This window comes from Myotis daubentonii, chromosome 4 (genome assembly GCF_963259705.1).
Source record: "Myotis daubentonii chromosome 4, mMyoDau2.1, whole genome shotgun sequence".
Classification (NCBI taxonomy): domain Eukaryota; kingdom Metazoa; phylum Chordata; class Mammalia; order Chiroptera; family Vespertilionidae; genus Myotis; species Myotis daubentonii.
In genome coordinates, this window is record NC_081843.1 from 41,710,068 (window position 1) to 41,726,526 (window position 16,459).

General features: G+C 37.7%; 1 protein-coding gene across 12 annotated transcripts in view; it reads right to left on the bottom strand.

The window, feature by feature from the left end:
- Positions 1-6,620: 6,620 nt before the first annotated feature.
- Positions 6,621-16,459, bottom strand: part of CSNK1G3 (casein kinase 1 gamma 3) — a 112,096-nt gene continuing 102,257 nt past the window's right edge. For all 12 annotated transcript variants that reach the window (XM_059693761.1, XM_059693754.1, XM_059693755.1 and 9 more), the window contains one exon: positions 6,621-7,688. In XM_059693761.1, coding sequence (XP_059549744.1) covers positions 7,634-7,688 — 55 coding nt within the window. In that variant the 3' untranslated portion in view covers positions 6,621-7,633. The remainder of the gene's footprint in view (positions 7,689-16,459) is intronic.

Sequence of the window (16,459 nt, forward strand, 5' to 3'; positions counted from 1 at the left end):
CACTCATGCCTTTTTGTTCTGAAAACATTTTGGAGCTGAAGGGCACATTTTTAAGACATATGATGATAGCATATTCAACTTGGTGAGAGATAATTAAATAGGAGTTTGGGGCATCACTGTAATTTAGTTGTTTAGCCATCAGGAAGGCTCTTGAAAACCTCACAAGTTAAAGACCTGTCATTTTCTAACTGGACTACAGGTTTCCTTTTCTATCCTTATAAAATAGAAGGGTCACTAGTTTCAGAAACATATTTAGTGTAGAGATTCTAGGGGTTAGAGGCTATAAAAATCTACAGAAGTTTTAAAGCATTTCACTAAATAGTACTAGGTCTGCTATTGATGTTATTTAAAATGTTTACAATATATATATTTTTAGTTACAGATATAATACAGAATATAAGTTCATTAAATTATAAGATGAACATATTAGAGTCTAATTTAGCATCTGCTTTTTATTAGCCCAGCTCAACCTTATTATTAATACAAAAATCTTATTTCCTGTTTAACAGCCTTATGTCAATCAATGCTTTTCTTCCTTCCATATCCTGACAAAATAAGTTGGCTCAGTTCTCACAAGTTAAGGAGTTAAGAATCAAATAAGTTTGTCTGATCCCCCCATTCATGCTCTCTCCAAGATCATGCATTGCTTCAGCATCGAAGTTTAAGTGAAAGCCAGACTCATTCACTTTACTTCTAACTCCCCTATGTGCTGTGATACATTTTCTTTTACCACTGTCACAATTCTTGATGCTATTTCAAAACAGCCCTTCCATTTATAAAAGGAAGAAAGGTTATCTATGATAAGTAGTGTTCATTCGGTACAAAATAATAATAATAATTTACCTCAAACATCCAAATCTTTCCAATGTCCAGAACAAAGTTTGGCAAACTATGGTCTGCAAGCAAATCTAGCCCACTTCCTATTTTTATTTGACTTACAAGCTAAGAATGATATTTATATTTATAAAATGTTTTTAAAAAAAACCAAAGTATTTCATGATACATAAAAATGATATGAAATTCAAATTCCAGTGTCCATAAATAAAATTTCATTGGGACACGGCCATGCCCATTCATTTACATACTATCTCTGGCTGCTTTCATGCTACAAGGGCAGCGTGGAAGAGCTGTGACAGAGACCATATGCAGTACACTCATCTTCACACTGCTGTGCAACATACTACAAGGCTCAGTGATGCAGGCATAATTCAACAGCATTTCAAGTGGCACACATATTGCCATACATTTTATTATTTTATTACTAATGCATACTGACCTTGTAAAAACAAGAAAAGTGATTTTTGAGTGTTGCGCTTATAAGGCACAGTGGCCTATGGATTATTTTGTTATACAATTGTATGGCAAAGTATCGTGTTTACTAGGCAACCACACGTTAGCTGTGCTAGTACAGTTTTGACATTGCCATACTCAACACTCATCGCAAAATCTCCAACACACAGGAAAGCACCCTGGAACAATTAGAAAACTTAACACAGAATATCTCATTGGAGTAGAATTTATTCACACACAAACAGGGTGCAACCAACTACTTGCCAACTGGCTCATTTGTTAGACAAGCAAAGACAGCTATTTATTGATGGAGAGTTGACGTTAATTGTGTATCCAGAGAAAATAAATTTGCTTAAGCCTACTAGTTTTTTTTTAGCAAGGGCAGTTACTTGAAGACACCAATAGTCAACAAAATAGCAAGGCAAATGACTTCTAGTAGTTTCCCTTGCCTTTTGATGAGTCAGTAAATGCAGATGTAAACAACAAAACAAATGGAGCCACTTTAAAGTAGAGCAGGAGCTGCCATGCCAGAGGAACTGCTTCGCAGTCCTTTGCCTTAAATCTTTGGAATGTTAAAACAGGGCAAAATAACCTTTGGACTAAGTAAGCTTGTGCCCCAAAAACTGTTTGCAAAGGTAACAAGAAAGAGGTTATTAGGACTGCTGGACTAATTACCATTGAACTTAAATTTAAAAACATTGTTTAGAATTATCACTAGGTTGTCTGCACCGATAGAAATGCCTTCCTTCTGTTGATATACTGTTTCCCTTCCCTTTCTCATAAATACCCATTTTTGCTTTCGTCTCCTAATCAGAACATTATTTGGGCTTCTGCATGAATTAATACCTGAATAGCTATTCTTATTGATCTCAATAAAAATGTGTTGCTTCTCACTTTTTAAAAGGCCTTTTGTTTTTAGGTTAACATTGCCAATACTGCCCTGTTATTTTACTTTAGAAGTCAATGCTGAGTTTGAAGGGACTCATGAGTTAGCTCTGTGAATAGTCTTCATGCAACACTACAAGGAAGAGTGCTTTTAAAGAACCTGAGAAAACACCAATTCAGTGCAAACTGAAGTGGAATCTGCTACGATGTGAGGGTGGTAAAAATGTGTGTGAGCAGGAAAAGGTTTACTAGGCAAATTTACAAAACTTCTGAAAATGTAAGATGATTAAAGTCAATATTTATATTTTATATCATTCAACAGCAGCTATTTTGTGTAAAATGCTTAAGTCTGTCATGTTACTGAACTGGTAAATTTCATTTACTCTTTTAGGCTTACCCATCATCACTTCCATTAAGCTTTATCAGAAATAGAAACTAAATGTGCTGACTTGTCCAACTACACAGCAGTTTGATGGCAGCAAGACTAACATTTTTCTGAATGAGGAATCACACACACCTTTTATTAACAAAAAGGTGAATAGCTTTGGAAATTAGCATCTGCTACAGATTTGATGTTTCTTAATAAATTCAACTTAAAATTGTAAGGCAAAACAACACTTATATGTGAAACTTATTCTGCACTGGTCAATATGGTGACAACTAACGCTTTTTTACCTACTTCCCATGCTGGCAAGTTAAAATGAGCAGCAAGACCTCCATTTTCCACACGAATTTGCAGTGGATATATTTTCCAAACACAACTACATTTTTAGTTGTATTTCTGGATTTCAATTCAAGTGCAAAAGAAATTTCCTTATTTCAAAATCTAATCGTACAATGGTGGAGCATGTAACTATCCTTTAATAGGAAGTGATTAATCTGCAATGGGATGATTTGCCAAAAGGCAAATACCTAGTAGAATTCTCTAACTACCTTCCAAATTATGAATATGCTCAATTAAAATCATACCCTAAGGATTGCTAACAGTATTTAGTAGTATCTATCTGAAGACATTTTCAAGGATGAGATATGTAAAATTACATCACAGACCAGCAAAACAGACACATTTGCAATTGATTTTGAAACCCAATTAAGTGAAATATTATCCCCTCAAAAATAATTCAATTCTTATCAGTAGATTGCATTACAAAAAAACTTGTATTCAAGGATTAATATATATTTTAAATTTTGTCCATTCAAAATTAATGGAAATTTGTTTTCTTTCTCATTACACAAGTATATAAAAGCCTCAATTTTGCCTTTGGCCCAGTCTGAACTTTACCAAAAAAAGTTTGCCAACTCCAAGTCTAGAGCACTGTGGTAGTGTTTTTCTATTTAAGTAAAATCACAGTATGATAAACATCCCTATAATCACTCTAACAAAACCTTTTTCATATCCCAGAAATATTACCTGGTAATTTTTCTATATATAGTCCTTTCTTTGGTTATGATCCATGTAGTCTTAGAAGTACATTTCCTAAGAAAATAACATGTGGCCCTGTATTAGAGCTGGGCAGAGAAAAAACTAGTTATCCTGAACATCAGCAAAGCTTTATAATTCAATTTATTTCTACTCTAGAAAAGTTAGCTTTAACTCTACTAATCCAATCCTACCACAAAATCCTTAAAAACTAAACAAGAGCAAAAATACATCAAATAAGGTACTTATGACCTCCATTTTTACCTGATTCCAAAATATTTTTCAAATGTACTGATTATAAGTGTACGGATTATATAATATATTCAGATTAATAAAAGCCTCAATAATAAGGTTTGCTAATTCAAAACAATTAGGTTTGGCTCTATGCTATGTATTTTTTTTTCTCATGATAGCAGGTATCTATTGATTTTGCCTGTGCAGTATCCATTCACTCACTTTCTGATAATACTATTCTCATTTCCTTTTGGGTAACACTCCTTCTAAGCATTTCTCAGTCCAATGTGTCCTCTGAAAGTGGGAGAACAGCTTTCCTTTGGCCATAGTAACTGGCTCGGGGATGGGCATGTGCACCAATGAAGGAATAAATGTTAGTCTTAGGATTTTGTTGGAACTGATGAGAGAAACTGCCCCATATTTTAGCTATAGGGGTCCGAAGCTGCTGGGTGGCTACTTTACATCACACATGAAAAATCCCCCTGACAATGAAAACAGCAAAACTGAGATGAACGGATTCCTGACTACACGGGGATCAAGCATGTCTGAAGCCAATTCTACCACTAGACTGTTCAGCTAACTGTGCTATTGCATCAGCCACGTCAGGTTTTTATCACTTGCGATCCAAAGGGTGCTCACTAACGCAACTATGCAATCATTCAGATTTAACCCCCATCTTAAATCAGATTCTCCTACACAAGGCCTTTTATCTCCAGATCTTCTCATTGTTCCCGAACGCTGGTGCTCAGTGTGTGTTGCTTTGCCTTATCTTGACCTGTAGCATCTTTCAGTAAATAGAGCACCATTAAACCCACTTTGTGAAACTCCTTAAAGCACACAGAACACTGATAAGCTGTGAGATATATGCCCCCCACCCATGATGGCAAAGTTTTTCACCTAAAGTTGGAGTAATAATTTCATTTATGTGGACATAATAGAACTTCATTCTTAAAAAGGAATAAAATGATTCAGTTTATTTTCCTTGGTTTACTAGTGGCATTCACTTTAATTAATTGCTCCATTAAGTAGTTCATAGAAGTGTAAAAAAATTGTTTAAACTTTCATTAAAGAAAGCTTAGATACTTCCTGGAATGTGCTCTTTGCAGGGGGTTCAAACAAAGCAAAACAAAACCAAAAGCATATTCCTATAGCTCTGTTTCTCCCATATACTAAACTCAGTGAGCTGTATTTTAAAAATTCCTATCTCAAATTAGTGAGTGGCATCATCTTACCCATGATGAGAGGAAAGGGTTAAGAGCAAGTTTAAAAAAACTACCTTTATTTTTTATTTCGTTTTCAGTTACATACTTTTAAACAGGGATGTGTTTCATTATTCAGACATTCAGGCAATGTTGACTCATTAGTGTTGACAGAAAAGAAGCATAAAAATGCAAAACGTTGTTGGCTTAACCTGAACATACCTGCATTACCTATTACTGACCAGTCTGTGTTGCCAAAAGATTTATTCCTTGGCATTAAAATGGAGCAATTAAAAATATTGCTAAAAAGCAAATGTGTACACACTGGTCTTTGCAGCAAATAAGGGTATTTATACTTTAAAATATTTTAAGTCCATAATTGGATTAATATACACACCTTCTTATGTATAAGGAGTTCAGATCATATAAACACTGTACAGTCCAAAAACCCTACTAAGAATAAAACTAAATAGGCTTATGATAAGAAATACAGATATCGCATGTATTTACAAATATCAGAGACACACATATTTGGTCAAATACTGTAAAGAAAGAAGTGGTTTCACATTATAATGGCCAAAACATCCATCTACCTTGCTCAAAGCAAACAAAAATAACAACTTAGTATGTGACTCCTGCAGTTTAAGACAACATGACAGTATACAAATAGATAGAATGGAAACTGATGACCAAATTATACAGCAAATATTTCCTAGGCTGAGTGTAGGTCTTTAAAATCAACAACTTAAAAAGATCTTCATAGGATTCAGAGCAACAATAAACAACATCCAGATTTGCAGTATTCGTATGGGTGCCTAATTCATCAAAAACAATGCACTGAACTTTTGGCTAACGAGAAAAATAAATTACAAAGTACAATTAAATCCCTGTAAATGCAATAATGAAGTCAAAAATGTAGATTTATTTACTTTAATTACACATTTTAAATGTTACCTTGAGACAATAAAAATAAATAAGCGTGCCTGGAGGCTCGAACTTAAAGACGAAGAAGGGGCTGCAAGGAAGGAGGAAGTAACAATTTGATAAACAAAAAATGAGTATGAGATTTGAACAACATAATTCTTCCTAGCCAGTCTTTTTGTTTTAACTCTTCTTGAAAATCCTGGCTGGAAAGATGTGACAAAAGAATACCTGCCTTTATGGCTTAAAACAAAGCATACTTGAAAAATGGAATGGGTTTCCTTTTTTACAGAACCGTAACTTTGTTCATATGCAGGCACTTTAACAGACTATGGAGGCAAAGCACCTGACCCATCCTCTCCAAACTAGTTTTCAATCATCAAAATTAGGCTAAAACGTCGGAAAACTCCAGAGAGCCAGCAAAGTGGAATACAAGAGACTAATGTGCACAGAGGGCAATAAAGTGACCCAGTTTTTATTGCTGGGGATCTTTTTTATCAAAAAGCAAATAATTAACAGACACCATTGAGTGGCACATCCAAAGTTTTCTGCTCAAGGGAGAATGTAATCATTCAGCAGTGGGTTTCAATGGGATCCCCTTTGACTTCAACCTTATACATTGCAATGAGATTCACATTTATTTCTTCTCCTTAGTGTATTTAAAAAAAAAAAAAAAAAACTCCCACATTTCTCATTTCTCAAAGTATTCATCTCTTGCTGTCTAACACACATTATCTGGAAGCATAAAGTTACATTATACAAATGTTGCATTTTTTTAAAATAAGTGCTTTTGCCACTTCAGCAACACTGTACTTCACATAGTGGTGCCACGAAAGCTGAGCTTAACCCTGGCCGGGTAGCTCAGCTGGTTAGAGCATTGTCACGATATGCCAAGGTTGCGGGTTCGATCCCCAGTCAGGGCACAAACAAGAATCAACCAATGAATGCACAAATAAGTGGAACAAGTCAATGTTTCTTTCTCTCTCTCTCAAAGCAATAAATAATTTTAAAAATTTTAAAAAAGCAGAACTCATAATTACCACATTACTTGTTATTCATTTCACCACTACCATCTGCCAAACACATAGAGCTTTTTCCTCAGTACCTCTGGGCAGTGACTGTACCATGATTTCAGAGAGAATTTTAGTATGACTCACAAATAGCAGTACCATCAGTAACACTGGTATCAATGCAGATGTCACACCAAAAATGAACTTCTCAAGAATTAGCTTCTTCAAATATTTGGGCAACTCTGTTTCCTTTGTTGTGTTACCACTGGGGAGAAAATTCCTGTTTGATTATGCTCTTACAGGAGTTATAAAAGACCAGATCAGGTATATTAACTGGTTGACATTTCAGATACTGTACTGCTTTCCGTGGCAGGAGGAGAGCCTTTGAAAATGTTCTCTAAGACTATTTTGACCAGTCCTACCTCATTGGTCCATTCCATTCACTGATGGGCAAAGCACTCATGTTTTGACAAAACGTTAAAGCTTCCATAATAGTTAAATTAGAAAAAAAAATGTGAATGTAAGACAACCACACAATGAAGTATGAAAGTATGACATTTTTGTTTCTAAGAGTGAGTCCTTGAAAACATATGTGGTCACTACAGAGATGATTTTCATCACAAGACAGAAGATGAACACGCAAGTAACTCCCCATGATCTGCCTGTCTCCAGAGTCACTTGTGGCGCTGTATGGTTTTCCTTTTCCTTCGTTTGAAAAAACAGCAGCACCTGCAGATGGAAGGAAACACTTTTTAATTATAAAAGTGCTAAAATGTCACAAAGTAAGGCTGACTCTAATCATATTACTTTAAATGGTCATAAAAAGCAATAGGCTAGTGCAAGATGAACAGTGAACATGCCAGTGAAGCATAGATATTAGTGAACTATAGCAGAATTATTGCTGTTGTTTTATCAACGTGCCTTTTAGAAAGAGCAAGACAATTCTAAGAAACAGTAAAAGGAGTCACTAAACTGAAAAGGCTTTGTACAAAGCTAAGGGGATCTGAATCCTAACTGCCCCACCGTATTATTATTTGGGATACTCGTTAATCTCTGGCTATGGCATGCTTTTATATAATTCATCTTGTGGATTCTCTCCCATTCTTCCTGGTATTTGTACATGCTTGTTGAAACCATTGTTAGAAAAGCAATAATGATCCTCATATTGGGGATTTTGTTTTCACTAAGAATTCGTTTCAATTGCAAAAAAGAAAAAGAAAAATCTAAAATACACTCTTCAGCAAACATTTCCCATCACACAAACTGGAAGAGAGAAAACATACAAAACAGAGTAAGAATGTCACTGGCACTTTTTAATTCTTTAAGGGTTAAAGGTCAAGTGTATCGTGTTATTTTAATTAAGGTAAGAATTATAGTTAACATTTAAAAGAGCACAATCAATGTGATTCAGTTTTGTATTTGAAAACTGACTGTTTTGTAGTCTATGAAGGAAATATTGTACTTTTTTTTATTCCTAGGCAAAAAAATCTAGAGATGATCCCTGAGAGAACTACCTTTTCTGAGGGTAAATTTTCCTAGTCATGAGAAGATGGAACACATGCAACCCATGTAGGGCAACACTAGGCTGGTAGAAACTGAAGGTCCATGAGAATGAGAATCACTGGTCAGCAATCAATAAAACAATATATATATACATGAATATATGTATACATATATATATACAGTGTCACCAAAAATGTATACACAATCTTTGAGTAATTATAAAAACAGTGTTTTTATTAAAATACATTTCATTTTCAAAATTGAGCTATCAGCTGGTAAAGTGTGTACACACACACACACACACACACACACACACTCATATCCCCAAAAAGTCTGGCATTCCTTTCAAATAAAGGTCTAGTTTTCCTCTCCCACAATTAAAAGAAATTCAACCTATCCAATCTATGGGAATATAAAGATGACAGGCACTACATAAAAAGGGGCTCCTTTTGTTTCCCCACTGAAGTTATGTGTGTGTGTGTAAATCACATTATGTAATAAAAGTAAGACACTGGTATATATACATGGTGATTCCATCAGCAAAATGCTGCCAATTCAAAGCTACATTATGGTGATCTTACAGAGATATTCCTGTAATTCTTACCAGCCCACCTTCCTAAAGAGATATTAACTCAACATTTTCAAGCAACACATAACAGAGACCATGTAGCTTTATCTGTTCTAACCAGCAAAAGATTATGAAAGATGAAATAATTGCTAGATAATTTTATATTTTTTGGTGAAATAAATGTAAATAGAAATCAACCCTATGCAGTTAAATTATACAATATCTCTACCCACATCATAAAAATTAATTTCAGAAGAGCGGGCATGGGAGGTCATGGTTTGCTTCCTGGTCAGGTCACATGGCCCGGTTGTGGGCTTAATCCCCAGTAGGCAGTGTGCAGGAGACAGCCAATTAATGATTCCCATCACTGATGTTTCTTTCTCTCTCTCCCTCTCCCTTCCTCTCTGAAATCAATTAAAAAATCCTATCTAATAAAAGAGAAACATGGTAATTAGCGGACGTCCGCTACCCTTCCCATTGGCTAATCAGCGAGATATGCAAATTAACTGCCAGCCAAAATGGCGGCTGGCAGCCAGGCAGCTTGAAGCTAACATGAGACTCGCTTGCTTCAGTGACGGAGGACTCCAATGTTCCCCGCCTGCCTTGCGGGCCTCTGAGCTTGGAGTTTTAGAAACATTGTTACAAATACAGAAGCTAAACAAAACCCCAGAAACCTGCTTTCAGCCCTCCGGGATCTCAGAGCTGGAGTCGATACAGTGTTTCGATTATAGAACCCAAACAAACCAGATACCTGCTTTCAGCAGCAGAGGCCTCAGAGCTGGAGCCAGAGCTAAAGCTGGCCCAGAATAAAAAAAGAAAACAAGGAGCGGTTGGGAGCTTCAGTCACCCACCAGCCTGAAAACAGCCCTCAGCCCCTCACCCAGACTGGCCAGGCATCCCAGTGGGGACCCCCACCCTGAAGGGTGTGTGACCAGCTGCAAACAGCCATCATCCCCTCACCCAGGCTGGCCAGGCACTCCAGTGGGGACCCCCACCCTGATCCAGGACACCTTTCAGGGCAAACCAGCCAGCCCCAACCCGTGCACCAGGCCTCTATCCTATACAGTAAAAGGGTAATATGCCTCCCAGCACCGGGATCGGTGGAGCCACGAGGCCTCCCAGCACCGGGATCAGCGGAGCTGAGAGGCCTCCCGGCACTGGAGTCAGTGTGACAGGGGGCAGCGCCCAAACCCCCTGATCGCCCTGCGGCTCTGTGTGTGACAGGAGGCGGGGCCACAACCTCCCTATCCGCCCTGCTCTGTTCGTGATGGGAAGGCGCCCCAACCCCCTGATCAGCCCAGCTCTGTGCCTGATAGGGGGGAGCTCCCCAACCTCCTGATCGCCCTGCGGCTCTGTGTGTGACAGGGTGCGGTGCCCCAACCCCTCCCCCCCACGGGCCCTGCTCTGTGTGACGGGGTAGAGCCATAACCTCCCCATCGGCCCTGCCCTGAGTGTGAGAGTGGTGGCGCCCCAACCCCCTGATGGGCCCTGCTCTGTGCATGACAGGGGGCAGCGCCCCAACCCCCTGATTGGCCCTGCTCTGTGCGTGACAGGGTACGGAGCCCCAACCCCCCTTATGGGCCCTGCTCTGTGCGTGACGGGGGGAAGCTCCCCAACCCCCCTGATTGGCCCCGCTCTGTGCGTGACGGGGGTGGTGCCAAAACCTCCCCATCGACCCTGCCTTGAGTGTGACAGGGGGCGGTGCCCCAACCCAACAATCGGCCCTACCCTGAGCGTGACTGAGGGTGGCATCACAACCTCCCAATCTGCCCTGCTCTGTGCATGACAGGGGGCGGTGCCCCAACTCCCCAATCGGCCCTGCTCTGAGCCCGACCAGGGGCTGCACCTAGGGATTGGGCCTGCCCTCTGCCACCCGGGAGCAGGCCTAAGCCAGCAGGTCGTTATCTCCCCAGGGGTCCCAGACTGCGAGAGGGCACAGGCCGGGCTGAGGGACCCGCCTCTCCCCCCCCCAAGTGCACGAATTTTTGTGCACTGGACCTCTAGTATATTATAAAAAGTGTTTAAAAAATTAATTTCAGACCCTTTATTGTGATTTATGCCATGATTATGAAATCACTATGGGGCACAATCACACAATTGCATTTTTTAAGTATAGTCAAACAGCACATAATGACTAGACCATAAAATGTGAATAATTCAAAACTGTATGTATCACCTGGTAAAGATTCAACTAGAAATATGTGCAGTCATTAATCTTTATGATTTTTACTTATATTGAAGTGAAATAAATTACCCAATCAAGGGCCTTAAAAAGAGCTACCACCGTAAAAAAAGAATGTGGGTACATTAGATTTTTCATGGACTTAGAAAAATAAGTCAAATTTATTTGTGACTGTTAGCTACCTAATACCTTCTCAAATTGGTTATATAAATTTTTAAAAATAAAAAGCAAAACAAAAAATCATTCAAGTCAAATTACTCTCTATAAAATAAAAATCATTATTCCAAAAAGAACCTTTCAATTAAAAACTTAAGAGTCAGAACATGTCCATACTTTAAAAAACAAAATATTAAAAAATTGAGAGTTAGAAGAAACAAACCAAATATTTAGGATATTAAAGAATATGGTCATATTTCAATGGAAATTTATTCATTGTTTAATATAAAGTCTACTAATAATGTTCACTGTTTCTAAATACTGTCACTGGCTACTGAAATTCAAAAATACATTCTTTTAAAAAATTTCCACTAAAAAGTGTCCTAAGCCTTCTGGAATGGGGAACTTAATGTAATACATGTTTTAATGAATAAGTCCAAGTCATAGATTTTCATGCTTGTATTATCAATTCACCTTGCTTGCTTTATTTTTCCAGTACCATTATTCACCTTCCAGTTCTGAGAGTTGAGTTCTTCCTACCTCTTAGGTATCCTTTCCTTCAACTGTGTAAGAATTATTGATCAAAAAAAAATTCCCAAATTTATTTCAGATTAAATAGGATTTCCAAATGAATTATAATTTTACAAAAACTTTAAATTCAAAAGCAATCTAAAGATGACATCTATTTTTCAGGAAGCAATCCCATTAAATAGAGTACTGTAAATCCTTGAAATAGATTTGCAAAAATAAAGCTGGAATGCCATTAAACTTACTACCACCAGAGGGCAGCATTGCTTTATATAATATGAATACATTCCAAATAGAAACAAAACAGAAGAAAATTGCTATTTAACTTGTGGCTGATTTCTTAAAGTCATTACCAAAACAGCTGATTTATAGTCTTTGTGATTAAGAAATTCGGTATCATCTCAATTATCTCGTCCCTGAGCACTGAACCTAAAACACAGTGCCCATACCATCACTCTATCACATGACTGTTTTATTTTCCTGTCAGTACTTAGTACCAATAATCTACATGTATTTCATGTCTTTATTATCTGCCTCCACATCAGATAAAAGCTTCGTAAGATCTTGCTCACAGGTACATCTCACAAATGGGCACAAAACTGTTACTCATTAAATATTACTGAATAAATAAAGGATATGCCTCATAAATGCAACTCCTGGAGTAAGAATCTGGTCAATTATAGCATCTCCTAAAGCTAGAGTTTTTACCCATGGGCTGCGTACCCCAGTGAGAACTCATATAATGCAGATTTTAGTGCCTGTGGAAGTTTTTCTGGGAAAAGAATGGCTTGCACCATATTCTTAAAGGAGTCTGAATCTCAAGAAGCACTGTTCTCTAGATGCAACTGCCCAGACCCCACTCCTGCTTCTCCATTTCCAATGAGGCCTTGGTCTGGGTGCTCAGGGCTGACCACTGGAGATACTGAGTGGACACCATGCCATCAGTTTATGAGTGCAGGCAAAGGAGTAAAAAGAGACAATGTTATTTTAACACTTGGTACAGCGGAAAGGGGGGGATAAGCTATTGGTAATAACAACTGTAAATAATAGCAGATTCTAGGATTTAGCACATACATTAGTTCTCACAGATGATGTGAGCAAGTTATTTTTATCAATAAATTCAATTATCTGTTCTTAGAAAATTATTTACATCTTTAAAATGTTAAAATATCTTTTCTGTCCTTGCTGCTCAGTGGCTACAATTTCTTATACATTAGTTTATACCTCACTTGGAGTCTCTTCTGATCTAGACTACGGACAACACCTAGGGGAAGCTGATTAAGCTAACCAGACATTTAAATCATGTTTTGTCAATGCTTCCCTTTTTCTTGGCTCTTTCTTGATTATTCCTTATGCAGTTCCAGTAAGACAATATAGTCTCACAAGTCAGATCTGTGCTTCTGACACGATAATTTGGTAGCCAATCTAAAAGCTTTGCAGTCACATCTCCACTCTTAAATCCTTTGCAGATAAATGTTAAGTCCTGCTCCTAATGAATTCAAAGGTTGTTGTTTTAAATACTGTTTGGGTAGGAAACAGGGGACTATCATGACTCAAAGTCCTAAAATATGTAGAAAACATATTGGTAAGGGCCAAGGCTTTGCTACTAACATTACACCACCACTTCCTCTTTAGTCACTGACTTTTCCTTCATCTAGAATTGGGCTTGTTTTCTTAGATTATGTCATATACTTCTTTCTCACAGATATAACAGAAACTGAAGCATGTTTCTCTGTTTGTATGTCAAGTTCTTATTGGTCCCTTCTACAGTGACTCACTGGCTCATCCTTTGGCTGAGAGACTGTTGGCAACCTACCATACAGTTAGGACTCTGGAACCTGACCTCTGCTCATCGGGCAGAGCTGATGAGAATACAGAAAATACCTTTTATAGCATAATTCTTTGACAAAGGATTTTCCCCCTAAAATGTATACCTGATACATTTTAGTACCTCTGGATCTCTTGATTTTTAAATTATAAACTGTTTAGTTAGCCAAGAGGAGTTTAGATCAGAGAGCAAGACCATCCACAAACTATTCTAACTAGGAACCTGTACACCTATCCTCATCTTTAATTTCTTCCTCTCCATCTACATGCAATTAGTCCCTCAAGTCTGAAATGACTTTCAAAAACATCCCATTCTCTTATGCTGGCTTAGTTTGGAACACTGTGTTTCCATCATTGCTAAGAGCCTTTTAACTGACTTCCCAGTCTAAGTCTCCCTCTCTCCAATATGCCATCGTAGGTTTATAGTTGTGAGTACGCAAAACAGAGTTTGTTCTTGTATTATTATTTATTAATTACTGTATTATTTTCCATACAAACAGCTGTAAGCCTACTTTTGCCCACCATGTATGGCACCCTTTCCTCTGAAATCTCAGCAATGTCTCTACACAATCTATGGCGTTAAGTCTGTACAGCTCTTAAGTTTGGTTCCAACCTATTTCCACTCTCCTCTCAGTCTCATCATCCATCAGGCTTCCTTTCCAGGCAGCCTACACTGTGCAAGGAAGGAAGGTTTTCTACAATCTTATGAATCCCAGGAAGCGACATAAGCCTCAAAACTGTTGCCAAAAATTATTTCCTAAGGTTCAATCTGATTATACCATTTCTTGGCTTAAAATACACAGCTTTCATTGCTGTGCTGAGAAAGATAATGTTCAATTTTTTTTTAACCTGGCCACTAAGTCCCTTTGAGATTGGACACTTAGCCTATCCATCCCAGTTCCCATTAAAGTACTCACGCATTATATAGCCTCGTGGGTTGCTCCTTGCTCAACCTCTTCTCTCTGACAACCACCCATCAACTTTGCCAAACCATACTTATCTTTGAGAACCAGTGCAAGTATATCTTTACCGCTGAAGACTTCTACATGTTCCCAGCTAGAAGTGAGTACCCAGTCTCTGAACTCCAACAACACTGTATCCTACATAGTGCTAATCCTCTAACACCTGTACTAGACCAATGATTGTCAATGCTGGCTGTTCCTTAGAATCAGTTTAGAAGCTTTTTAAAAATACTGGTAACCAGACCCCACCACAGAGCAATTAAATCAGAAATGCTGACAGTGCAGCCTAAGTATTATCTTATTGTTAAAACTCCCCAGAAGATTGTGAGATGAAGCCAGAGTATGGATCCACCATGTAAAAGTAACTGGGATAGTCTATCTTCTCTAATGGAATGTAAAGGCCTTGATTTCGCCTCATAATCATATTACCAAACCACAGTAACTGCTAAGTAAATGTTAGAAAGGGGAAAGAAAGAGGAACAAAGGAAAAGGTGATTTCATACTACTTAAAAATTTGATAACTAAACTATTGGAAGCCTTGTTTTAATTCCTGGAAGGAATGATGAGAGTGCTATTCTTTATTTCACCTGCCTTGAAAAAAAATTCTCAGCTACAGTAAAAAAGGCAAAACCTTGTTACTAATGAATGAGTCACTTTATATTGGGGGAATAGAATATCTTCCATCATTCAGAAATCATATATTTATCCCATGAGGTACTATTCTAGGAAACTTGAGACTCCAAAATGTCCAATGTAAAATACATTCTAGTGGGATGCAATGAGAGGGATCTCTGTCAATCACAGGTAAGAAGAAAGAGAGGAAGTCAGAAACAAATTCTGAAAAAGAATTTTAAGTAAGTTCCTAGCTACCTACACAATGGTGGAAAAAGCGTAAGATGCAATTTAGAAAAAAAAAAATCATGCTTACATTTCTGAATCACAAACTAAAAATATGAGGAATGCAATAGTAAACTTGTAGAAATGTAAGAATAATCCTGATGAAAGGAAAGGCAAAGTTTTATGTGTTTGGTTTTCAACTAGTGAAGGATTAGTAAAGTTCTAAAGCTTTCTGTAACCTATCCGGAAAAAAAGCTTAACTGAAATGATGGATTGATATTCATTTTTTAAAAATAACTGATTAAGATATAATTCACATATCATAAAATTCACCCTTTTAAAGTGTACGATTCAGTGGTTTTTATAGTACAGCAATAATCACCACTATCTAACTTCAAAACATTTTCATCACCCTAAAGGAAACCACACTGCCTATTAGCAGGCACTCCTCAACTCCTCTTCCCTGCCCTAGGCAACCACTGTCGGTTTCATGTCTCTATATATCTGCCTATTCTGGAAGTTTCATCTAAAAGGAATTATATAATATGTGGTCTTTGTGTCTACTTCTTTCACTTATCATAATGCTTCCAATTTTAGTTTTTATACTGTTAACTAATAATCCATTGTATGGATATACCACATTATTTATAGTCAGTTGTCCTATATAATAAAAGCCCAGAGACTGAATGGCTGAATGACCAGAACAACCGGTCGACCGGTCGCTATGATGCGCACTGACCACCAGGGGGCAGACACTCAACACAGGAGCTGCCCCCTGGTGGTCAGTGTGCTCCCACAGTGGGCCAATCCCCAAGGCCACACCCTCCACCTGTGCACGAATTCCGTGCACCAGGCCTCTAGTTTAGTAATAATTTATTAAGGCATACTGTTTTAGACATTGGGATCTAAAGATGAAAAAATCCTTGTTTATAAGAAA